Genomic DNA, 19,816 nt, shown 5'->3' on the forward strand with positions numbered 1-19,816 from the left:
TCATATTCGATCGCCACACTTTGGATGGCGGGAAGAGATCCTGCTCACAAAGCAAACTTCTGTGCAACATGGCCTGACAATCCTACGCTGGCAGGTTTGTCAGCCACTCTCACACACTGCAAACTCCCATGAGTAGCAATGTGTCAATGGCCAGATAATTTGTTTCAGTGATATTTGTTGAGGGATAAGTCTGCTCTTTTTCAGCTATTACTCTGGGTCATTTACACAAACCTAACAGGGCAGGAGAGACCACCTTATCTGAAAGATGGTATCTCCAATGTGTGCCTTCCTGGTGTGAAACTTGAACCCACGACATTCTGAATCTGAGGTGAGAGATGCTTTCACCTTCCAGACCCTTTTACATAAATTCAGGCTGTCACCATTTTCCTGTGCAAAGGAAGCATCAGCTGAACAAGATGATCAGGTTGTTTTGGGTGCAAAGATTCTACTCAATACTCAAGTGGGCATCAGGGATCTTCATGCCAACCCCACAGCTTTCTTGAGAAAGAAGGATTTGCATAATGTTCACCTGATATCTGAACACAGATGCATCATTTGGAACAGCAATGACTGTTATCTTGGAAGCAGCCATGACATCTTTACTGTGTGGCACCTGATGGTGCCTGCAACAACTTATTTATGGCACCTTTCCTGTAATAAAACATTGCAAGATCCTTCAGGAATGCTATAAAACAAAATTTGATACTGAGCCACTTCGGGACAATAGGTCCAATGAACAAAAACTCAAAGAGGTAGGGTTCAATAAGTATCGTAGAGGAGGAAATTGAGATGGAGGGAGGGAGGGAGGGAATTCCAAAGCCTTGTGTTCTGGATACCTTGAAAGTGTCCTGCCTATGGAGGAGCAGTTAAAATTGGGAATGCACAAAAGACTAGAATGAGAGAAGTGTGGAGATCTCAGAGGGTTGGAGGAGCTTTGGGGAGATTATTGAAACAGAGAGGGGAAAGGCCATGGAAGGATTTGTAAACAAGGGTGAGAATTTTAAAATCAAGACATTGCTTGACTGGAAACCAATGGAGGTCAGTGAGCATAGGGGTGATAGAGGAACAAGAATTGCTCTTAGTTAAGATACGGGCAGCAGAGCTCAAGGCGACCTCAGGTTTATGGAGGGTAGGATATGGGAGACCAGGCAGGAGTGCTCTGGAATAATCAAGTCTAGACGGCATGGATGAGGGTGACAGCAGGCAAGCTGAGACAAGCGTGAAGTTGAGCACTGTTATGGAGGTAGAAATAAGTGGTCTTCGTGATGATGTAACGATGAGGTCAGAAGCTTAAGCCAAGATCAAATGATACAGCATTATGTGTTCCTCAGACAAGTGTGTCACAAGTTTTTTTGGGAAAGCTTTACCAATGCTCGTAGTCTATTCAAAATAAGGGTAAGCCTTTCACAATGTTTGGTGTGAACTGCCTGCACCCTCCCCAAGTCTCAAGTGTGTACATCCCCAGTTTGGCACAACTGTAAAATAAGGGTTAATATTCTTGGTCCTGGCATTACTGAGCCACAGAAATCACTCATTCCGCAAGCTTCTCAGTTTGAGATGGCTGAGTGAATCATGAATATGATGAGAGCTCTTGAACAAGTAAAATTATACTAAAATGCAGATTTAAAGATAAATATTGAATTGATGTACTGTGTTTTCAACAAAAAGCAAGCAACAAGCAGACATCACCTCTTTTGAAGTACACAAATACATGATCAGTGTTTGATCTACCTTGTGCTGAATCATATGGTCCTAATGAAATGTAATGAAGCCTGCAATGTTAATAGAGCTCAAAAATAAAAGCGGCATTGCAAGGATTAGATACAGTTTGAAAAGCTCTTTTTAGTTACAACAATCTAAATTAGTATATGTTGATAACCCTTGGTGTATATTATAATAAGTACAGTCACCAGCCTAATTAGAATGCAGCATTCATGTTGTTCAGTAGGCAAGCTTAACTTTTTCTTCTTGCTTGTGTTGGGCTCTGGTTCAAAACCCCACCCAAATAAATTTGCCATTTGTGAGCTTGATCAGTCAAGGTCAGTAGACTATTTGACCAGGTAATACCTCACAGCTAAACACAATTCTGGCCCTACCCAACAACAATGTCTGCAAGCAAGGCTTTGATTCCTGAGCCTTGTTGCAATAACTGAGTTATTAAGTTCATAAAGGCAGACTCTTTTTTTTAAAGACCATTGCTGTTGTTGAGACCATTGTTGTTTTTCTTTATTTTTCTCATTTTTGGTTTGAAATGTGTGCTGAAATTGAGAATGGGATTTCAAACTTTGAGCAGTAGCTTATTTGGGAAAGGAGGAGAGAGCAAACAAACTGATGTTTGTTTATCGGAATTGACTTGGAAAAATCATTGCGGGTTAATTTTGGTCCTAAAAACACAACAGACATTTCAGCACTAAGATATGAGAAGGTGACCAAACAGGTGGATGAGGGTAAAGCAGTTGGTGTGGTGTCTATGGGTTTCAGTAAGGCTTTTCTTAAGGTTCCCCATGGTAGGCTACTGCACAAAATACAGAGGCATGGGATTGAGAGCGATTTAGCGGTTTGGATCAGAAATTGGCTAGCTGAAAGAAGACAGAGAGTGGTGGTTAATGGAAAATGTTAATCCTGGAGTTTAGCTACTAGTGGTGTACTGCAAGGATCTGTTTTGGGTCCACTGCTATTTGTCAATTTTATAAACAACCTGGATGAGGATGTAGAAGGATGGGTCAGTACATTTGCAGATGACACTAAGGTTGATGGAGTTGTGGATAGTGCCGAAGGATGTTGCAGGTTACAGAGGAGTATAGATAAGCTGCAGAGCTGGGCTGAGAGGTGGCAAATGGAGTTTAATGCATGTAAAAGTGTGAGGTTGTTCATTTTAGAAGGAACAACAGGAATAAAGAGTACTGGGCTAATGGTAAGATTCTTGGTCGTGTAGATGAGCAGGGAGATCTCAGTGTCCATGTACATAGATCCCTCAAAGTTGCTACCCAGGTTGATAGGCTGTTAAGAAGGCACATGGTGTGTTAGCTTTTATTGGTAGAGGGATTGAGTTTCATAACCATGAGGTCATGCTGCAGCTGTATGAAACGCTGCTGCAGCCGCACTTTGAGTATTGCCTACAGTTCTGGTCACCACATTTTAGGAAGAATGTGGAAGCTTTGGACAGGGTTCAGAGGTGATTTACTAGGATGTTGCCTGGTATGGAAGGAAGGTCTTACGAGGAAAGGTTGAGGGACTTGAGGCTGTTTTCGTTACAGGGAAGAGGTTGAGAGGTGACTTAATTGAGACATATAAGATAATCAGAGGGCTAGATTGGGTGGACAGTGAGAGCCTTTTTTCCGAGGATGGTGATGGCTAGTGTGAGGGGGCATAGCTTCAAATTGAGGGGTGATAGATATAGGACAGATGTCAGAGGTAAGTTCTTTACTCAGGGAGTAGTAGGGGTGTGGAACGCACTGCCTGCAACAGTAATAGACTCGCCAACTTCAAGGGCATTTAAATGGGCATTGGATAGGCATATGGATGAGAATGGAATAGTGTAGGTTAGATGGGCTTCAGATTGGTTTCACAGGGCAGCGCAACATCAAGGGCAGAAGGGCCTGTACTGAGCTGCAACGTTCCTTGTTCTATGTTCTATGTTCTATGTGTTATGCTCAAGGACTGGCAGAGGGTTGGATGTGACATTGGTCAATCAAGAGGAGGCTAGTACTGGCAAGTCAATCACAGAGAATGTTGAAAAAGAAAGTGAAAACCATAGATTGAACTGGTTTTGACTGAGTTTTGGAGTGGCAGAAGACTGTGTACTTGGAAGCTGCTAGACTGGAAGCTAGTTTTGAGTTTACTCTCTGTGATTTTATATTCAGTTAAAGAATTGTTGAATGTTCTGTGAAAAGAATGAGAGTTTATCAGAAATAAGTGACTATTTCTCAGAGCCTGCTTGAAAGCTGTCTGCCTTGAGGTGATTTCAGAATTCAAGCAAGATACTACCCCATGTACCTGTAATACAACACATCATTCAAAGATTCCATAAACATTGAAATAGTTATTGAACTGGCAAATAAGAATTCTCTTATTTTCTTCTAACTTATCTGTTCTAAGTTAACTGTCTGTCTATGTGTGAGAATGGGGTTATGAATAAAGAAGATTGAGTTTAAATCACAGACATTAATTGGATGACCTTGTTGTTTAACTTTGCTCTGCTAAGGTTTAAGTATTAATAATAAATTGTTATTTTTTTGTTTAAACTATAGACTTGGTTTCCTAAATCGGTTTTTCATAAAGTCTGGTTAGGAACAACAGGCCAATTTTAGGGAAATTGAATATTTTTAATTTCACAATGTTGTGAATCCAGTGATAGCGAGGTTGATTTAGTTTGGCTACAGCCATTTTCCAGTCCTCTGGGATCCCCCCTGACTCCAGTGATTCCTGAAAGATCACCACCAATGCCTCCACAATCTCCTCAGCTATCTCCTTCTGAATTCTGGGACATAGTCTGTCTGGTCCGAGTGATTCATTTACCTTCGGACCTTTCAGCTTTCCCAGCACCTTCTCCATAGTAATGGCCACTACTCACCTCTGCCCCCTTACTCCCTTGAAGTTCTGGTATGCTGCTGGTGTCTTCTACTGTAAATACTGATGCAAAATACCTATTCAGTCCCTCCACCATTTCTTTGTGCCCTATTACTACTTCTCCAGCCTAATTTTCCAGTGGTCCAATGCCCACTCTTACCTCTCTGTTACCTTTTATATATCTTTTAAAAAAGCTCCTACAATCATCTTTTATATTACTAGCTAGGTTACTGTCATATTTCATCTTCTCCCCCCCTTCCCTTTTTTAGTTATACTCTGCTGGTTTTTAAAGGCTTCCCAATCCTCTGGTTTCTCACTAATCTTCACCACATTGTATGATTTTTCTTTGGCTTTTATGCTGTCCTTGACTTCCCTTGCCAAGCATGGTTGCCTCATTCTCCCCTTAATATGTTTCTTCTTCTTTGATGAATTTCTGCTCTGCCTCCTGAATTACCCCCAGAAACTCCTGCCATTGCTGCTCCACCGTCTTCCCTGTTGGGCTCCCCTTCCAATCACCTCTGGCCAGCTCCTCCCTCTTGCCTCTGTAATTACTGTACCTGTACTCAATTGTAATAGTGTTCCATCTGATTTCAGCTTCTCCCTTTCAAATTGCAGGGTGAATTCATCATATTATGATCATGGCCCCATAGGGGTTCCTTCAACTTAAGCTCCCTAATCAAGTCTACCTCATTTCACATCACTAAATCCAGAATTGCCTGTTCCCTCGTGGGCTGTACCACAAACTGCTCCAAAAGACTATCTCGTAGACATTCTGTTTCAACTGGATATTCCCAGTCCACCTGGAGGTTGAAGTCCCCTATGAGTATTGTAATAGTATCTTTCATATAGGCCTTTTCTATCCCCTGGTTTATTTTCTTCCCCACATCCTGATTACTGCTCGGAGGCCTGCACACAACTCCCATCAGGGTCTTTGTTTTCCTTTGCGGTTCCTCAACTCCACCCACGCCGATTCTACGCCTTCCAACTTGACATCACTTCTGGCTATCAATTTAATTTTGTTTCTTTCTAACAATGCAATCCCACTCCCTCTACCCATCTCCTAGTCCTTTTGATAGGATGTGTAGCCTTGGATAATTTTAATTCCCAGCCCTGATCCCCAAGCAGCCATGTCTCTGTAATATCCACAACATTGTACCTGCTAATTTCAGTCTGTGCAACAAAGTTCATTTCATTTACCCTGTTTTGTACACTGCGTGCATTTAAGTACAACATCTCAGTCCTGTGTTGACTGCCCACCTTCTCATAGTTGTCCCCTGACCTTCTGTGCCTGAAGTTAGATTCCTGATCCTTTCCATACTCTATCCTATTACTTGTTCTGGAAACTTTAAAAACCTCTGTACTGCCCCCTTTAACATTTTCCATGCAACAGAACCCCCTACTGCACTATTTAGTTTTGCACCCTACCTACAGCCCTAGTTATGAAATTTTCCAGGACTCTGGTCCCAGCATGATTCAGGTGAAGCCCTTTCCGTTAGAACAGATTCTTCCTTTCCCTGGTACTGGTGCCAATGTCCCATGCATGTGAACTGTTTCTCCACACTAATCTTTCAGCCATGCGCTTACCTCTTCAATCTTGTTGAGCCTGTGCCAATTTTCTCGTGACTCTGGTAGTAATCTAGAGATTATTACCTTTTTCAGTTCTGATTTTTAGCTTAGCTGCTCTTTCCTCTCTCTACCTACAGAAACCACGACAACTGGATCTTTCTTCTCCTGCTCCAAGTTCCTCTGCAGCCCAGGTGAGACATCCTGAACCCAGGGAACCAGGCAGGCAACATAGCCTTTAGGGCTCTTGATCCTGGCCACAGAGAATAATGTCTATTTCCCTGACTGTACTATCCCCGATTACAACTACATTTCTGTTTTCTATCCGCCCACTCTTCAATGGTTCCCTGTATCATGGTGCGATGGTCAATTTGCTCATCTGTCCCACAGCCTCCACTCTCATCCACACAGGGATGGACAAGCTCAAGAGCTGAGAATCCTTCAAGACCACCTCCTGGATCCCTCTACCTGCCACGTTCCTAGTCACACATGTCATCAAAATGTGAGATCTACTTGTGGAAGTGACAGGTGACCATGAATTAAAGGATCCAGAACTCTAACTCTTCCATCCATGGGTTAGTTCTACAGTTTGAGATGATTTTTCTACATTTATAACACAATTCAAATGTTTTCTAACCTGTTGTTACCAATTTAAATGAGTTTAATTGTCTTTAAATTGCTTTTCCCCAATAAATTGGCTGAGCTGGCAAATGGGACTAGATTGGGTTGGGATATGTGGTCAGCATGGACGAGTTGGACCGAAGGGTCTGTTTGCGTGCTGTACATCTCTATGACTCTATCTGATTAAGGTTTCTGATTATTATCAACTAACAGTTAGCCATACAAACAAATTTCACTGCACACCGTGGAGAAACTAATTTTGCTCTGGGTGCAACTGTGTGTGTGCCTCCTTCTTCCTAAACAGAGTGTAATTTCTCAAGCTGAAATTTCCACCTTTGGATTTTCATTACCATTTGAAGTATTTAATCCTGATAAATTTGGAGACAGGTTACTATGTTTAGCTGAGCCAGCTGTGATCACAGTTGTTTGTGAGGAGAGATGCTTGGTATTATGCTTGTTGTTGGCCAGGGTCGATGGGCAGGAATAAAAGCATTGGGGACAAAGCAAAAGGAGCTGAAGGTCTGCACAAATTGTTTTCACTCTGTTGGTGGCTTTCTGAAGTACCATTGAATGTCATGTTGTCATGGTGACATGGTCCTTTCATTTCAAAGCACAGGAGAAGCTCCATCCCTCACAAACTGCAGTTACCCTGGAAACTGCTGCCCACTGTTTCTTTTGTTGAGCTTTAGAGACACATCAACTGAATTTACAAGGAAGGGGGAACACTGCTTTATGAATAGTAACCCCAAATTGGCAAATCCATCAAATAAACACAAACATCAAACATCAAATGGTGTGATTAGATTTAATATTTTACCAATTAAGGCCCCTTCTATGACATGGATATGATAATTATACATGGACTGCTTATTGGCAACCATAGGGAAAGTGAGCTGTCTTGTCACATCCCTCACTGACTAATACTTGTGTATTAACGATTTATGAGCAGTTTTAGACTTTCAAGTCAGGAATTGCTTACTTCAGGCTGTTTGTCTCCATGAATTCTAATTCAGTGAGCCACAGCTCATCACTAGATTAAATTATACCCAGAATGCACAATAGTTGGTACATATAAAAAGGGCTAAGTTAGTACCCTTTATGATATTAATTAGAGCTGCCATCTTATACCAAGTCTAAAAATGAAACAGCAGCTGGATAGGAATGGGCAGAATGGCTTCTTAGATTAAGGTGTCAGGTTTGGTCATTGAAAATGTTACCAGTCTTAACAAATACCCATTCCCCCAGATCATGTCACATAGAAGTAAGTGGACAGGTAAGATTTCTACACTAAAGAATAAACAGAAAACACTGAAATTACTCAGGCAGCATCTATGGAGAAAAAATGAGTATGTGCGGAATTCTTCCATGTTTTGGCAGTGATTGTTTTCAATGAGATTCAATGGGCGGTCCACCATGCCCCATGTCAAACAACTTTTTCCTCTTCAGCTCATTAATTATGCAACTGACCTCAATGGCACCTGACTCCAGAATCGTGTAGCAAGAGAGATGGAAGTGCTGGCCTTTGATGGCACTTGGCCACAGTCTCACCACTGGTGCCATATTTACATTCCAGCTTCACAGCATTTCATGAATGACCTATTACACTGTGATACTGCACCACTGTAACCCAACAAATGGCTCTCAATGCCCAATTTCTTCTGCATCCAGCATCTCCACCCCACTTTTGTCTGCTCCAGTTGTGAATATTAATGATGCAAACATTCTTTGTGGGCTAAAACGCAAGGCCCACTGGATTTGTCTTGGCATCAAGATCTCATCTTCATGATACAGGAACCTGTGAGTTCTCCAGTGCGTTCACACCATGGCAGCTTACAGGATACCTGGTGGACAACACTGGAATTTGGCGTGGATGGTCAGAGTTAAACTGGATATTGATGGAGTGGAAGGCTTTTCCATCGATGACTGCTGCAGGATAGTGATAGAGCTGAGGTCTCAAAGCCTGCAGTCTATAGTGCCTGGCTGCTGGGGGAAGCCAGCGATATTAGACAGTGCCAGTGCCTGAGTTGTTTCACTCACCTCACTGTGGAGAAAAGATATAAACTGGTGTAATCTGGAGAAACTGCAACACCGACAGCCCAGATCCATTTTGGACCATGACCTGGGAGATGCCCCAAATGTCTCCAGTTGTTCCTTGGAACAAGCCGCTGACATAACATTTCAGGGCAGATGTAATCTTAATGGGCACTGGGATGGGATGGGATGGTTCTTCTGAGTGGACATTCTGTTCCAGCAGATGATCCAGTTCAGTGATGATGACCTGGGGTATTCTTAGTCCTCATCTTTGCTTGGTTCCTGAGAATGCAAGTGACGGTGATAATGAAGCCAGTAGATTCAAGGGTTTGGTTCACTGTCCTGTCTCCTTGGATGATCTGCACATGCTGCTTTTCCCTCTGGAGACTGTACAGCAGTTGCTGGAGGCTGTTGTTCTTGTTGGGCTCAGTCATGCTGCTACAATCGACTCCAACTTCCCATTTTCCCCAAGAATACATGAACTGTCCTGGTCAAGTCTCTGACAGTTCATACTCAAATCCCCAGGACTGACCAAAGCCCACCCTTTGGACTGACATTGGATGAACTTCTTGACTGACTTGTGGTAGCCCTTCACTCCACTAAGGACTTGTCCCCTGTGGTATTTAGACATTGCCATTTGGTTGCAGCATATTCAGTGAGTTTGCTGTCGAAGCTGCTGGCTCATGCTGTGGGTGTGACACTGTGCTATATGTGATATATCTACCACTCCCCATCTTGACAAGCTGCCTGCCTCTTTCTCTGTGCTTCCAAAGCAATGCCAGCCACATAGGCTGAGATGTGTGTGCATGTCCCTGTGTGCCAAGTGACCTGTCAGAAGTACACAAATCATAAGCATCCATGAGTTCCAAATGAAGTCCTGAAGGGCTGAAGTGGTGTGTGAAAGCAGTCATGATGATGTGGTGTCTAGATTAGAGTGGTGCTGGAAAAGCACAGCAGGTCAGGCAGCATCCAAGGAGCAGGAAAATTGACGTTTTGGGCAAAAGCTCTTTATCAGGAATGATGAAGAGCTTTTGCCTGAAACGTCGATTTTCCTGCTCCTCGGATGCTGCCTGACCGGCTATACTTTTCCAGCACCACTCTAATCTAGACTCTAGTTTCCAGCATCTGCAGTCCTCACTTTTGCCATGATGATGTGGTGTGGCTGGTGGCTTGTATGGACATAGGTTGGAAGAGGACATGGAATATGGGGGAACTGAGTAGTGAGAGTGGAGTTGTCCAAAGACCCACTGAAGCAAGCAGTGCCACCAGGTAATTCCTTTGCTTTCCATTTTAGGAACTACCACCATCGAGTTTCTGAAGGAAGGAGGGGAGAATTGGGAACTGCACAGAAATGAGGTGAGTCTAGCAAATACATGCAAATACATGGAACTAAGTTAGTCGCCACTCTTTAGGAAGGTTCAAAACTCAGCACTGAAACCCTTTCAGAGGAAACATCAGCTTTTTTTTTCTCACTATCAGCAATCTGATCTTTTCAATGTTGCCATGTTCTCGCAACTTTCCTGCCATTGCCCAGGCTGTTCTCTTATATCTTTATTTGTCCATTACTACCACCTTTTGCCTTGCAGAGTTTGTCAAGTTCTGATGAAGGGTCATCAACCTGAGATGTGAACTGTTTCTTTTTCCACAGTAGCTGTCTGACCTGTTGAATATTTCTAATGTTTCTGCCAAAAGGTTTAAGATTTCCAAAAGTGAAATTGAATTGAAAAACAGGATTACATATTGGTTATACATTCTTTTGATACTAATTTTGATTCATGATTCTACAGTTTTTAAAACACAGAGGGAGATCCTAAGATGAAGCTCTCAGTATAGAAGTACCTCCCTTTACCATGGACTGTTCTTAAAACTGCACTTCAGTTTAGAATAGGCCACAGGAGTCAAGGCCTTTTCTGCATGAGCTGTAGTGATTGCCTCATGACACAGAATCTGAAAATGCAAAAGCAATGCTTTGTAAAATCAATGAAGATTTACAGAAGGAAGCTAACTGACCCATAGTCTCAGTGCTGGCTGTCTGCAAGTGCGACATACCCAGTCCCCACCAGTGTTCCTGCTAATTTTGTTTTTGTTTGCGCAACCTCTCAGTTCCATGGACAGCAGCGGTTTGTGGAACTGGAAGTCAATGCATGGCATTGGCATGTCGATTCTAGGAGCAGCTGTCAGAGAATATTGGTCCCCACTCCTCAACCCTTTCCCTGTAGTCCTGCAATTTTTTTTCTTTTCAGATAATTATCAATTACCCCTTTGACAGCTATAATTGACTCTGCTTCCATTGCACTCTTTGGTAGAGCACCACAGATCATAACCACTCACTGCACAAAAATGGTTTTCCTCATGTCACCTTTGGTTCTTTTGCCATTCATCTTAAAACTTGTTCTTGACCCTTCAGCCAACACGAACAGGTTTCTCTAGTCCAATCTGTCCAAAGTTTGAATCCTTCCGTTAAGTCTCCTCTTAACTTTTTCTTCTCCAAGATGAACAGCCCCAGTGGCTCCATCCTTGCTGCGAAATGTCTGGAATCACCTTGTAGTCTTTTTTGCATCCTCTTCAATGTTGTCATTTCCTTCCTTAAGTTTGGTGCCAGCTGTGATCACAGTTGTTTGTGAGGAGAGATGCTTGGTATTATGCTTGTTGTTGGCCAGGGTCGATGGGCAGGAATAAAAGCATTGGGGACAAAGCAAAAGGAGCTGAAGGTCTGCACAAATTGTTTTCACTCTGTTGGTGGCTTTCTAAAGTACCATTGAATGTCATGTTGTCATGGTGACAAGATCTTTTCATTTCAAACTCAGCCAGCATTTTATAAAGGATCCTTGCTTTTTAACTCTGTCGGCCAGATTTTCCTATTGAGGCAGATGGCTCAAAGCAGGATATTTCCCAACTCAGCAGGCCCACTTTGATATAAAGGACCTTGTAACATAGACTGAGAAGACTGGTGTGATTGAATCAGGCCCATAAGCTCTTGGAGCAGATCAGAAGAGGCCGCAAAATTGGGTGTCTGCTAAAGCAGATTGGTTAGAAGGCCCACCTCTGTTCCCTCAGACTTTGTCCCAATTGTTTAAAAGGCTGTTTGACCCAAAAGCTTTCACCTCTCAGCCACCACCCATTTTCCCTCATATCTCGATGTCCCCTCCATAGCTGCTCATAACCTTCATGCCACCTCTGTAGCTCCACATGTCCCCATGGAACCACCAGGTCCTCTAATATCCCCCATTCCATCTCCAGATCCCCTCATACTCCCACCATGTCACCTCTATAGCCACTTACTTAAAATCTATTATGGGCAGATCTTAAGAGCCATTTGAGTCAAGGCGCCATACAACACAGAAACAGGTCCTTCGGCCCTATGGAGATTAAAAAAACCCTTTTAACAGACGAAAAGAACTTGCACTCATTCACACTTCATAGTGAAGAAAGAAACTTACATTCATAAAACCCATTCAAAAATTTAAAATTCCCTCAAATGGTCAATCTGTTAGGAAAACAAAATTCTAATTACTAAACACATGCAAGAGAGTTAATCCTTTAACAGCCTCTTAAAACTGAACTCAGCCTCTGCTGTTGAGATGAAGAGTGGTTTTTGCAGTTTTGAAATTCAACCAAGTGTTCAAAATGGGCTCAGCTTTAATAACAATCCTTGGGAAATGTCAAGAATGAAGTCTATTCAAATTGCAGGGACAGATGGCTAATCATTTCTTTTAGGCTAGATGGCCTGTCAATCAGTTCATCCCAGCAGTCTGTTTTTCTCTTCACTCTAATTGAAAGCTGAAGACTGCTTTTCTTCATTTTGAAAGGGCTGGGAATTTAAATAACTTTTCAACATTTCAACAGAATTTATCTGCCTTTCAAGATTGTTTCCGCCTCCTCCATAAATTCATGAAAATCCTACGCTATGAGTTAACACTCTTGGAACAGCGAAAATGGGGTCTGTTTGAACTCCCCTCGAATTTCAAATGGCTCTGCCAGGTTTGGGTTTCCTTCCTGTGTGATTCACATCCTGACCCTTTCCCCTACCAGAAGAAAATAGAAGCTGCCAGAAATGGAAGTGAGACTTCTGCATCTGAATTGAATTGAATTGAATTGAATTGAATTTATTGTCATGTGTACTGAGGCACAGTGAAAAGCTTTGTCTTGCGAGCAATACAGACAGATCACAGAGTTAAGTAGCATCGATAGTAAATAATAGGTAAAAAGTGGCAAAAACAAAAACACAGGTGCAGGCGAATGTTAAGAGTTTGAGAGTCCATTCAGTATTCTAACAGCAGGAGGGTAGAAACTGTTTCGAAATCGGCTGGTGCGTGTGTCCACGCCTCTGTACCTTCTCCCCAACGGTAGAGATTGTAGAAAAACATTGCCAGGGTGGGATGGATCTCTGAGAATGCTGACGGCCTTTCCTTGGCAGCGGGCCTGGTAGGTGGATCCTATAGATCTGTGTCCAGTCCATCGTTTTTAAAGATTTCTGAAGTTGACTTGATGCTGCAGAAATCCAATCCAATGTCTCTATTTATACAGTCCAGGATCCTGAACACTTATAGTAACCACTCCCTCAACCTGTCCTACCGCCTTCAATTCTTTGTATACATATATCTCCCATCCCTCTGCTCCTGCACTCTCTTTAGAAGTGTATTCTTTATTTTATATTGCCTGTCCTCATTCTTCCTACCAAAATGAATCACTTCAGACTTCTCTGCATTAACTATCATTTGGCACTTGTTCACCAACTTGTCTATGACCTCTTGAAATTTATCACTATCCTTCTTACAGGTCACCATACTTTGCATTTTTAGATCATCTGCACATTTTTAAATTATACCCTTTACACCAAAGACGAGGTTGTTAATACAGATCAAGAAAAGTGACTCTAACACCAATCCCTGGGAAACCACACTGTATACATTCTCCAGGCCGACAAACAGCCATTCAATACCAACTCCAGTTTCCTGTTATTCAGCCACCTTCATATCCATGTTACTACTGTCCTTTCTTTACGAAAGAAGTTGAATCTCTTGTCAAGAGGAAGAAGAAGGCTTATGTTAGAATGAGACGTGAAGGCTCAGTTCATAGAGTCATAGAGATGTACTGCATGGAAACAGACCCTTCGGTCCAACCCGTCCATGCCGACCAGACATCCCAACCCAATCTAGTCCCACCTGCCAGCACCCGGCCCATATCCCTCCAAACCCTTCCTATTGATATACCCATCCAAATGCCTCTTAAATGTTGCAATTGTACCAGCCTCCACCACTTCCTCTGGCAGCTCATTCCATACACGTACCACCCTCTGCATGAAAAAGTTGCCCCTTAGGTCTCTTTTATATCTTTCCCCTCTCACCCTAAACCTATGCCCTCTAGTTCTGGACTCCCCGACCCCAGGGAAAAAACTTTGTCTATTTATCCTATCCATGCCCCCCATAATTTTGTAAACCTCTATAAGGTCACCCCTCAGCCTCCGACTCTCCAGGGAAAACAGCCCCAGCCTGTTCAGCCTCTCCCTGTAGGTCAGATCCTCCAACCCTGGCAACATCCTTGTAAATCTTTTCTGAACCCTTTCAAGTTTCACAACATCTTTCCGATAGGAAGGAGACCAGAATTGCACGCAATATTCCAACAGTGGCCTAACCAATGTCCTGTACAGCCGCAACATGACCTCCCAACTCCTGTACTCAATACTCTGACCAATAAAGGAAAGCATACCAAACGCATTCTTCACTATCCTATCAACCTGCGACTCCACTTTCAAGGAGCTATGAACCTGCACTCCAAGGTCTCTTTGTTCAGCAACACTCCCTAGGACCTTACCATTAAGTGTATACGTCCTGCTAAGATTTGCTTTCCCAAAATGCAGCACCTTGCATTTATCTGAATTAAACTCCATCTGCCACTTCTCAGCCCATTGGCCCATCTGGTCCAGATCCTGTTGTAATCTGAGGTAACCCTCTTCGCTGTCCACTACACCTCCAATTTTGATGTCATCTGCAAACTTACTAACTGTACCTCTTATGCTCATATCCAAATCATTTATGCTAATGACAAAAAGTAGAGGGCCCAGCACCGATCCTTGTGGCACTCCATTGGTCACAGGCCTCTAGTCTGAAAAACAACCCTCCACCACCACCCTCTGACTTCTACCTTTGAGCCAGTTCTGTATGCAAATGGCTAGTTCTCCCTGTATTCCATGAGATCTAACTTTGCTAACCAGTCTCCCATGGGGAACTTTGTCAAACGCCTTACTGAAGTCCATATAGATCACATCTACCACTCTGTCCTCATCAGTCCTCTTTGTTACTTCTTCTAAAAACTCAATCAAGTTTGTGAGACATGATTTCCCATGCACAAAGCCATGTTTACTATCCCAAATCAGTCCTTGCCTTTCCAAATACATGTACATCCTGTCCCTCAGGATTCCCTCCAACAACCTGCCCACCACCGAGGTCAGGCTCACTGGTCGATAGTTCCCTGGCTTGTCTTTACCGCCCTTCTTAAACAGTGGCACCATGTTTGCCAACCTCCAGTCTTCTGGCACCTCACCTGTGACTATCGATGATACAAATATCTCAGCAAGAGGCCCAGCAATCACTTCTCTAGCTTCGCACAGAGTTCTCGGGTACACCTGATCAGGTCCTGGGGATTTATCCACTTTTAACTGTTTCAAGACATCCAACACTTCCTCCTCTGTAATCTGGACATTTTGCAAGATGTCATCATCTATTTCCCTACAGTCTATATCTTACTGTGTCGGGCACTTAAGAGTTACAAGCTGGCCAGGAAAGACCAAAAGAGAGAACTAAGAAGAGCCAGGAGGGGGCATGAAAAGTCTTTGGCAGATAGGATCAAGGAAAACCCTAAAGCTTTCTATAGGTATATCAAGTATAAAAGAATGACTAGAGTAAGATTAGGGCTAGTCAAGGATAGTGGTGGGAAGTTGTGCATGGAGTCAGAAGAGATAGGGGAAGCGCTAAATGAATATTTTTTGTCAGTATTCACACTGGAAAAAGACAATGTTGTCAAGGAGGATACTGAATTACAGGTTACTAGACTGGATGGGATTGAGGTTCACAAGGAGGAGGTGTTAGCAATTCTGGAAAGTGTAAAACAGGCAAGTCCCCTGGGCCAGATGGGATTTATCCGAGGATTCTCTGGGAAGCCAGGGAGGAGATTGCAGAGCCTTTGGTTTTGATCTTTATGTCACCATTGTCGACAGGAATAGCGCCAGAAGACTGGAGGATAGCAAATGTTCAAGAAGGGGAGTAGAGACAACCCTGTTAATTATAGACCAGTGAACCTTACTTCAGTTGTGGGTAAAGTGTTGGAAAAGGTTATAAGAGATAGGATTTATAATCATCTAGAGAGGAATAAGTTGATTAGGGATGGTCAACACAATTTTGCGAAGGGTAGGTCGCGTCTCACAAACCTGACTGAATTCTTTGAGAAGGTGACCAAACAGGTGGATGAGGGTAAAGCAGTTGGTGTGGTGTCTATGGGTTTCAGTAAGGCGTTTGATAAGGTTCCCCATGGTAGGCTATTGCATAAAATATGGAGGCATGGGACTGAGAGTGATTTAGCGGTTTGGATCAGAAATTGGCTAGCTGAAAGAAGACAGTGTGGTGGTTGTTGGGAAATGTTCATCCTGGAGTTCAGTTACTTGTGGTGTACCGCATGGGGCCACTGTTGTTTCTCATTTCTATAAATGACCTGGATGAGGGCATAGAAGGATGGGTTAGTAAATTTGCGGATGACACTAAGGTCGGTGGAGTTGTAGATAGCGCTGAAGGATGTTGGAGGTTACGGAGGGACATAGATAAGCTGCAGAGCTGGGCTGAGAGGTGGCAAATGGAGTTTAATGCAGAAAAATGTGAGGTGATTCCCTTTGGAAGGAGCTGATGGTAAGGTTCTTGGTCGTGTAGATGAGCAGAGAGATCTCCATGTCTATGTACATAGATCCCTGAAAGTTGCCATCCAGGTTGATAGGGTTGTTAAGAAGATATACGGTGTGTTAGCTTTTATTAGTAGAGGGATTGAGTTTCGGAGCCATGAGGTCATGCTGCAGCTGTACAAAACTCTGGTGCGGCCGCTCTTGGAGTACTGCGTACAGTTCCGGTCACTGCATTATAGGAAGGATGTGAAAGCTTTGGAAAGGGTTCAAAGGAGATTTACTAGGGTGTTACCTGGTATGGAATGAGGGTCTTATGAAGAAAGGCTGAGGGACTTGAGGCTGTTTTTGTTAGAGAGAAGAAGGTTGAGAGGTGACTTAATTGAGACGTATAAGATAATCAGAGGGTTAGATAGGGTGGACAGTGAGAGCCTTTTTCCTCAGATGGTGATGGCTAGCATGAGGAGACATAGCTTTAAATTGAGGGATGATAGATATAGGACAGATGTCAGAGGTAGTTTCTTTACTTAGAGAGTAGTAGGGGCACGGAACGTCCTGCCTGTAACAGTAATAGACTGACCAACTTTAAGGGCATTTAAATAGTAATTGGATAAACATATGGATGAAAATGGAATAGTTTAGGATAGATGGGGTTCAGATTGGTTCCACAGCTTGGCGCAACATTGAGGGCTGAAGGGCTTGTACTGCTCTGTAATGTTCTATCATCTGTATTTTTCCATGGCTTTAACCTTTCAGGTAAACCTGTTATGTGCCACTTTCTCAAATGCTTTTTGGAAGTCTATGTACACCACTTTAACTGTATTACCCTCATCTACCTTCTCTACGAAACACATAAGCATATGAGCCATATCATAATCTCAAATTAAGTTCGCTAAACACAATTTTCCCTTAACAGATTCGTGCTGACTTTTCTCAATGAATCCACAATTGTGTTCCTTTTGTCCCAAATTATCATTTCTAAAGGCTTTCCACTATAGAGGTTAAACTTATTGGAAACATACTGATCTAGAAAGCTTTTGTGAACATTTGTTTACCTTAAAACAAAAATGGAGCTTTACAATATAAGGCGGTTGTAATGTAAAAATCTCTTTTCTGGTGTCTATGCTGCTTCCATAGCTACGTTATGTGCTGACTGTTATCATGGAGTGGTAATTCTCGACATCAGCATCTGAAATGCAAGGCCACCATTATGAACAATAAACTGTAGCTATCACTCATAGATCTGCTGTGCTGGCAGAGCTTTGAGTTCCAGCACGAACAAGATCAGCAAAAGCCCAGTGTTTTTGACCACCTTTTGATAAACTCAATGTTATCCCCCTTTTGCAAACAGAACAAAGAAAAGCAAAAAAAAATCACATCAGCTAAATCCCGACATACCACTTTACTCTGACACTGGGGCTCATACCCATTGTTCTGACAGTTCTAGTTTCTGGAAAGATGTTTTGTTCTCTTTGCTTAACATCCACTGCATTTTTATTTTTTTTTCGATCTAGTTTGCTGACTCAGAGGAAAAGGAACAAACAATTGATATGCTGCATGTTCAAACTGATTGTAACAAAAGAAAGGACTCAGAAGGATTGTTTCCTAAATTGAGCCCTGTACCACTTGTCATATTTTGCACAGTATGCTGACCCCATGTCACTGCAGAGCTCCTAGGTCACACAGAACCACCCTCAAAGTTACTGTGTTAATAGACATGGATGATCAAACCTTCAACACTTGGTCTGTTTCATGGACACACATTAAGAGCTATATAGGTTTAATTGTATCATAACTTGTGCATCAACATTGATTTGGTAATGACATATATGATTGGCTTTGGACTATTTGAATTTCCTGAGTTTTCCCACACAAAGGTTATACAAATAGTTCCTAGGGAACTGTCAGTATTGAGCCATATGCAGCAAGAATGAAGAGAAAACTAGGACATGAATTAAACAAATTACATAGAAAAGTACAGAGAAGAAGCAATGAAACAGTTGAGGGGGAAAGGAAAACTGAATTGTTCTCTAGGGACTCTCAGTCATTTTTAACATCTTGCATACTCCCCAGACCTTGAGTGTTTATCTGAGGATGTTTTTTTCTTGGTTTCATTTATTAATTATTAGCTTAACAGCTGTTTCTGTCACAAATCACTTATCAGAGACAGGAAAAACCTGAACAACAAACATGTGTTGCAGACATGTGACATTATTATTCTACAGTTTCCCAATTGCCAAATATTTCTCCATATATAGGCAACATCAAAATTTGATTTAATTCCAAATCGCTTCCCAAAGCAAGCTTAATGTGGAAATGAAACCAGCCCTCTGAGATGTGCAATGAGTCCCTCAGTGATACAGACCAGAAAAATGTTTCATTCAATCCCTGATCTATTCACAGATAGCTGATCTCATTTGAATTGCAATGAATGCTTCCAAATGCTTTCACAGTCCTGTGGAAAAGGTAATGTATAATTCCTATAGATGATCCCAATCAGGTAATCCTGCTGAGAATCCATCCATGGACCTGGATCCAGAATTGGACTCAGCCATGTTAGGTCCATCATTTTTCAGCAGACAGTGTCCAGTGATTGTATCTGTTTATCTCTGGAAAAGCACTTCTAACTACAAAGAGAAAGCTGGATTTTGTGAATGGAAGTATTCTTTTGTATCACAAACATTATGGATTCTCTCCTCACATCCTCAGTTGAGAACAGAAGAACATAAGAAACAGCAGCAGGGGCAGCCCCTCAAGCCTGACCTGCCATTCTGTAAAATCATGCTGATCTGTCCCAGGCCTCAACTCCACTTTCATGCCAATTCATTATAGCCCTCAACATCTTGATGTTTTTTAAAACAAGTCCTCTTTAAATCCTTTCATTGATCTAGCCTCTAAACGCTCTTGGGTGGAGAATTCTAGTCATTCATTCTCAGGGAGAAATTCCTTTCCAGCTCAGTTTTAAATAAGTGTCCACTTAATCTGTAACTATATCCTCCAGTTCAAGATTCCCCCCACTTGTGGAAACATCTTCTCAACATCTACCCTGTCAAACCCCCTCAGAACCTTGTGTGTTTCAATAAGGTCACCCCTTATTCTTCCAAACTCGAATGAGCGAAGGCCTAAGCCTAATCTATTTTGCAGTTC

At 42.4% G+C, this 19,816-nt stretch overlaps 1 protein-coding gene across 3 annotated transcripts in view; it reads left to right on the forward strand.

Annotated features, from left to right (window-relative positions):
* Window positions 1-19,816, forward strand: part of LOC148134655 (uncharacterized) — a 268,788-nt gene that overhangs the window by 106,466 nt on the left and 142,506 nt on the right. For 2 of the 3 annotated variants that reach the window (XR_015755778.1, XM_087985633.1), the window contains exons 1-2: window positions 6,529-6,707; window positions 10,079-10,140. The exons of the other annotated variant lie outside the window; for it this stretch is intronic. Coding sequence is in view for 1 of the 2 variants with exons in the window: in XM_087985633.1 (XP_087841759.1) it covers window positions 6,704-6,707; window positions 10,079-10,140 (66 nt within the window). In the remaining variant the exon portion in view is untranslated. Of the gene's footprint in view, window positions 1-6,528; window positions 6,708-10,078; window positions 10,141-19,816 lie in introns of those variants that run through there. 3 annotated transcript variants of the gene reach the window in all.

The sequence above is a fragment of the Chiloscyllium plagiosum genome, unplaced genomic scaffold (genome assembly GCF_037043375.1).
Source record: "Chiloscyllium plagiosum isolate Xiang-an unplaced genomic scaffold, Cpla_swu_hap1 HiC_scaffold_53X, whole genome shotgun sequence".
In the NCBI taxonomy this organism is placed as follows: Eukaryota; Metazoa; Chordata; class Chondrichthyes; order Orectolobiformes; family Hemiscylliidae; genus Chiloscyllium; species Chiloscyllium plagiosum.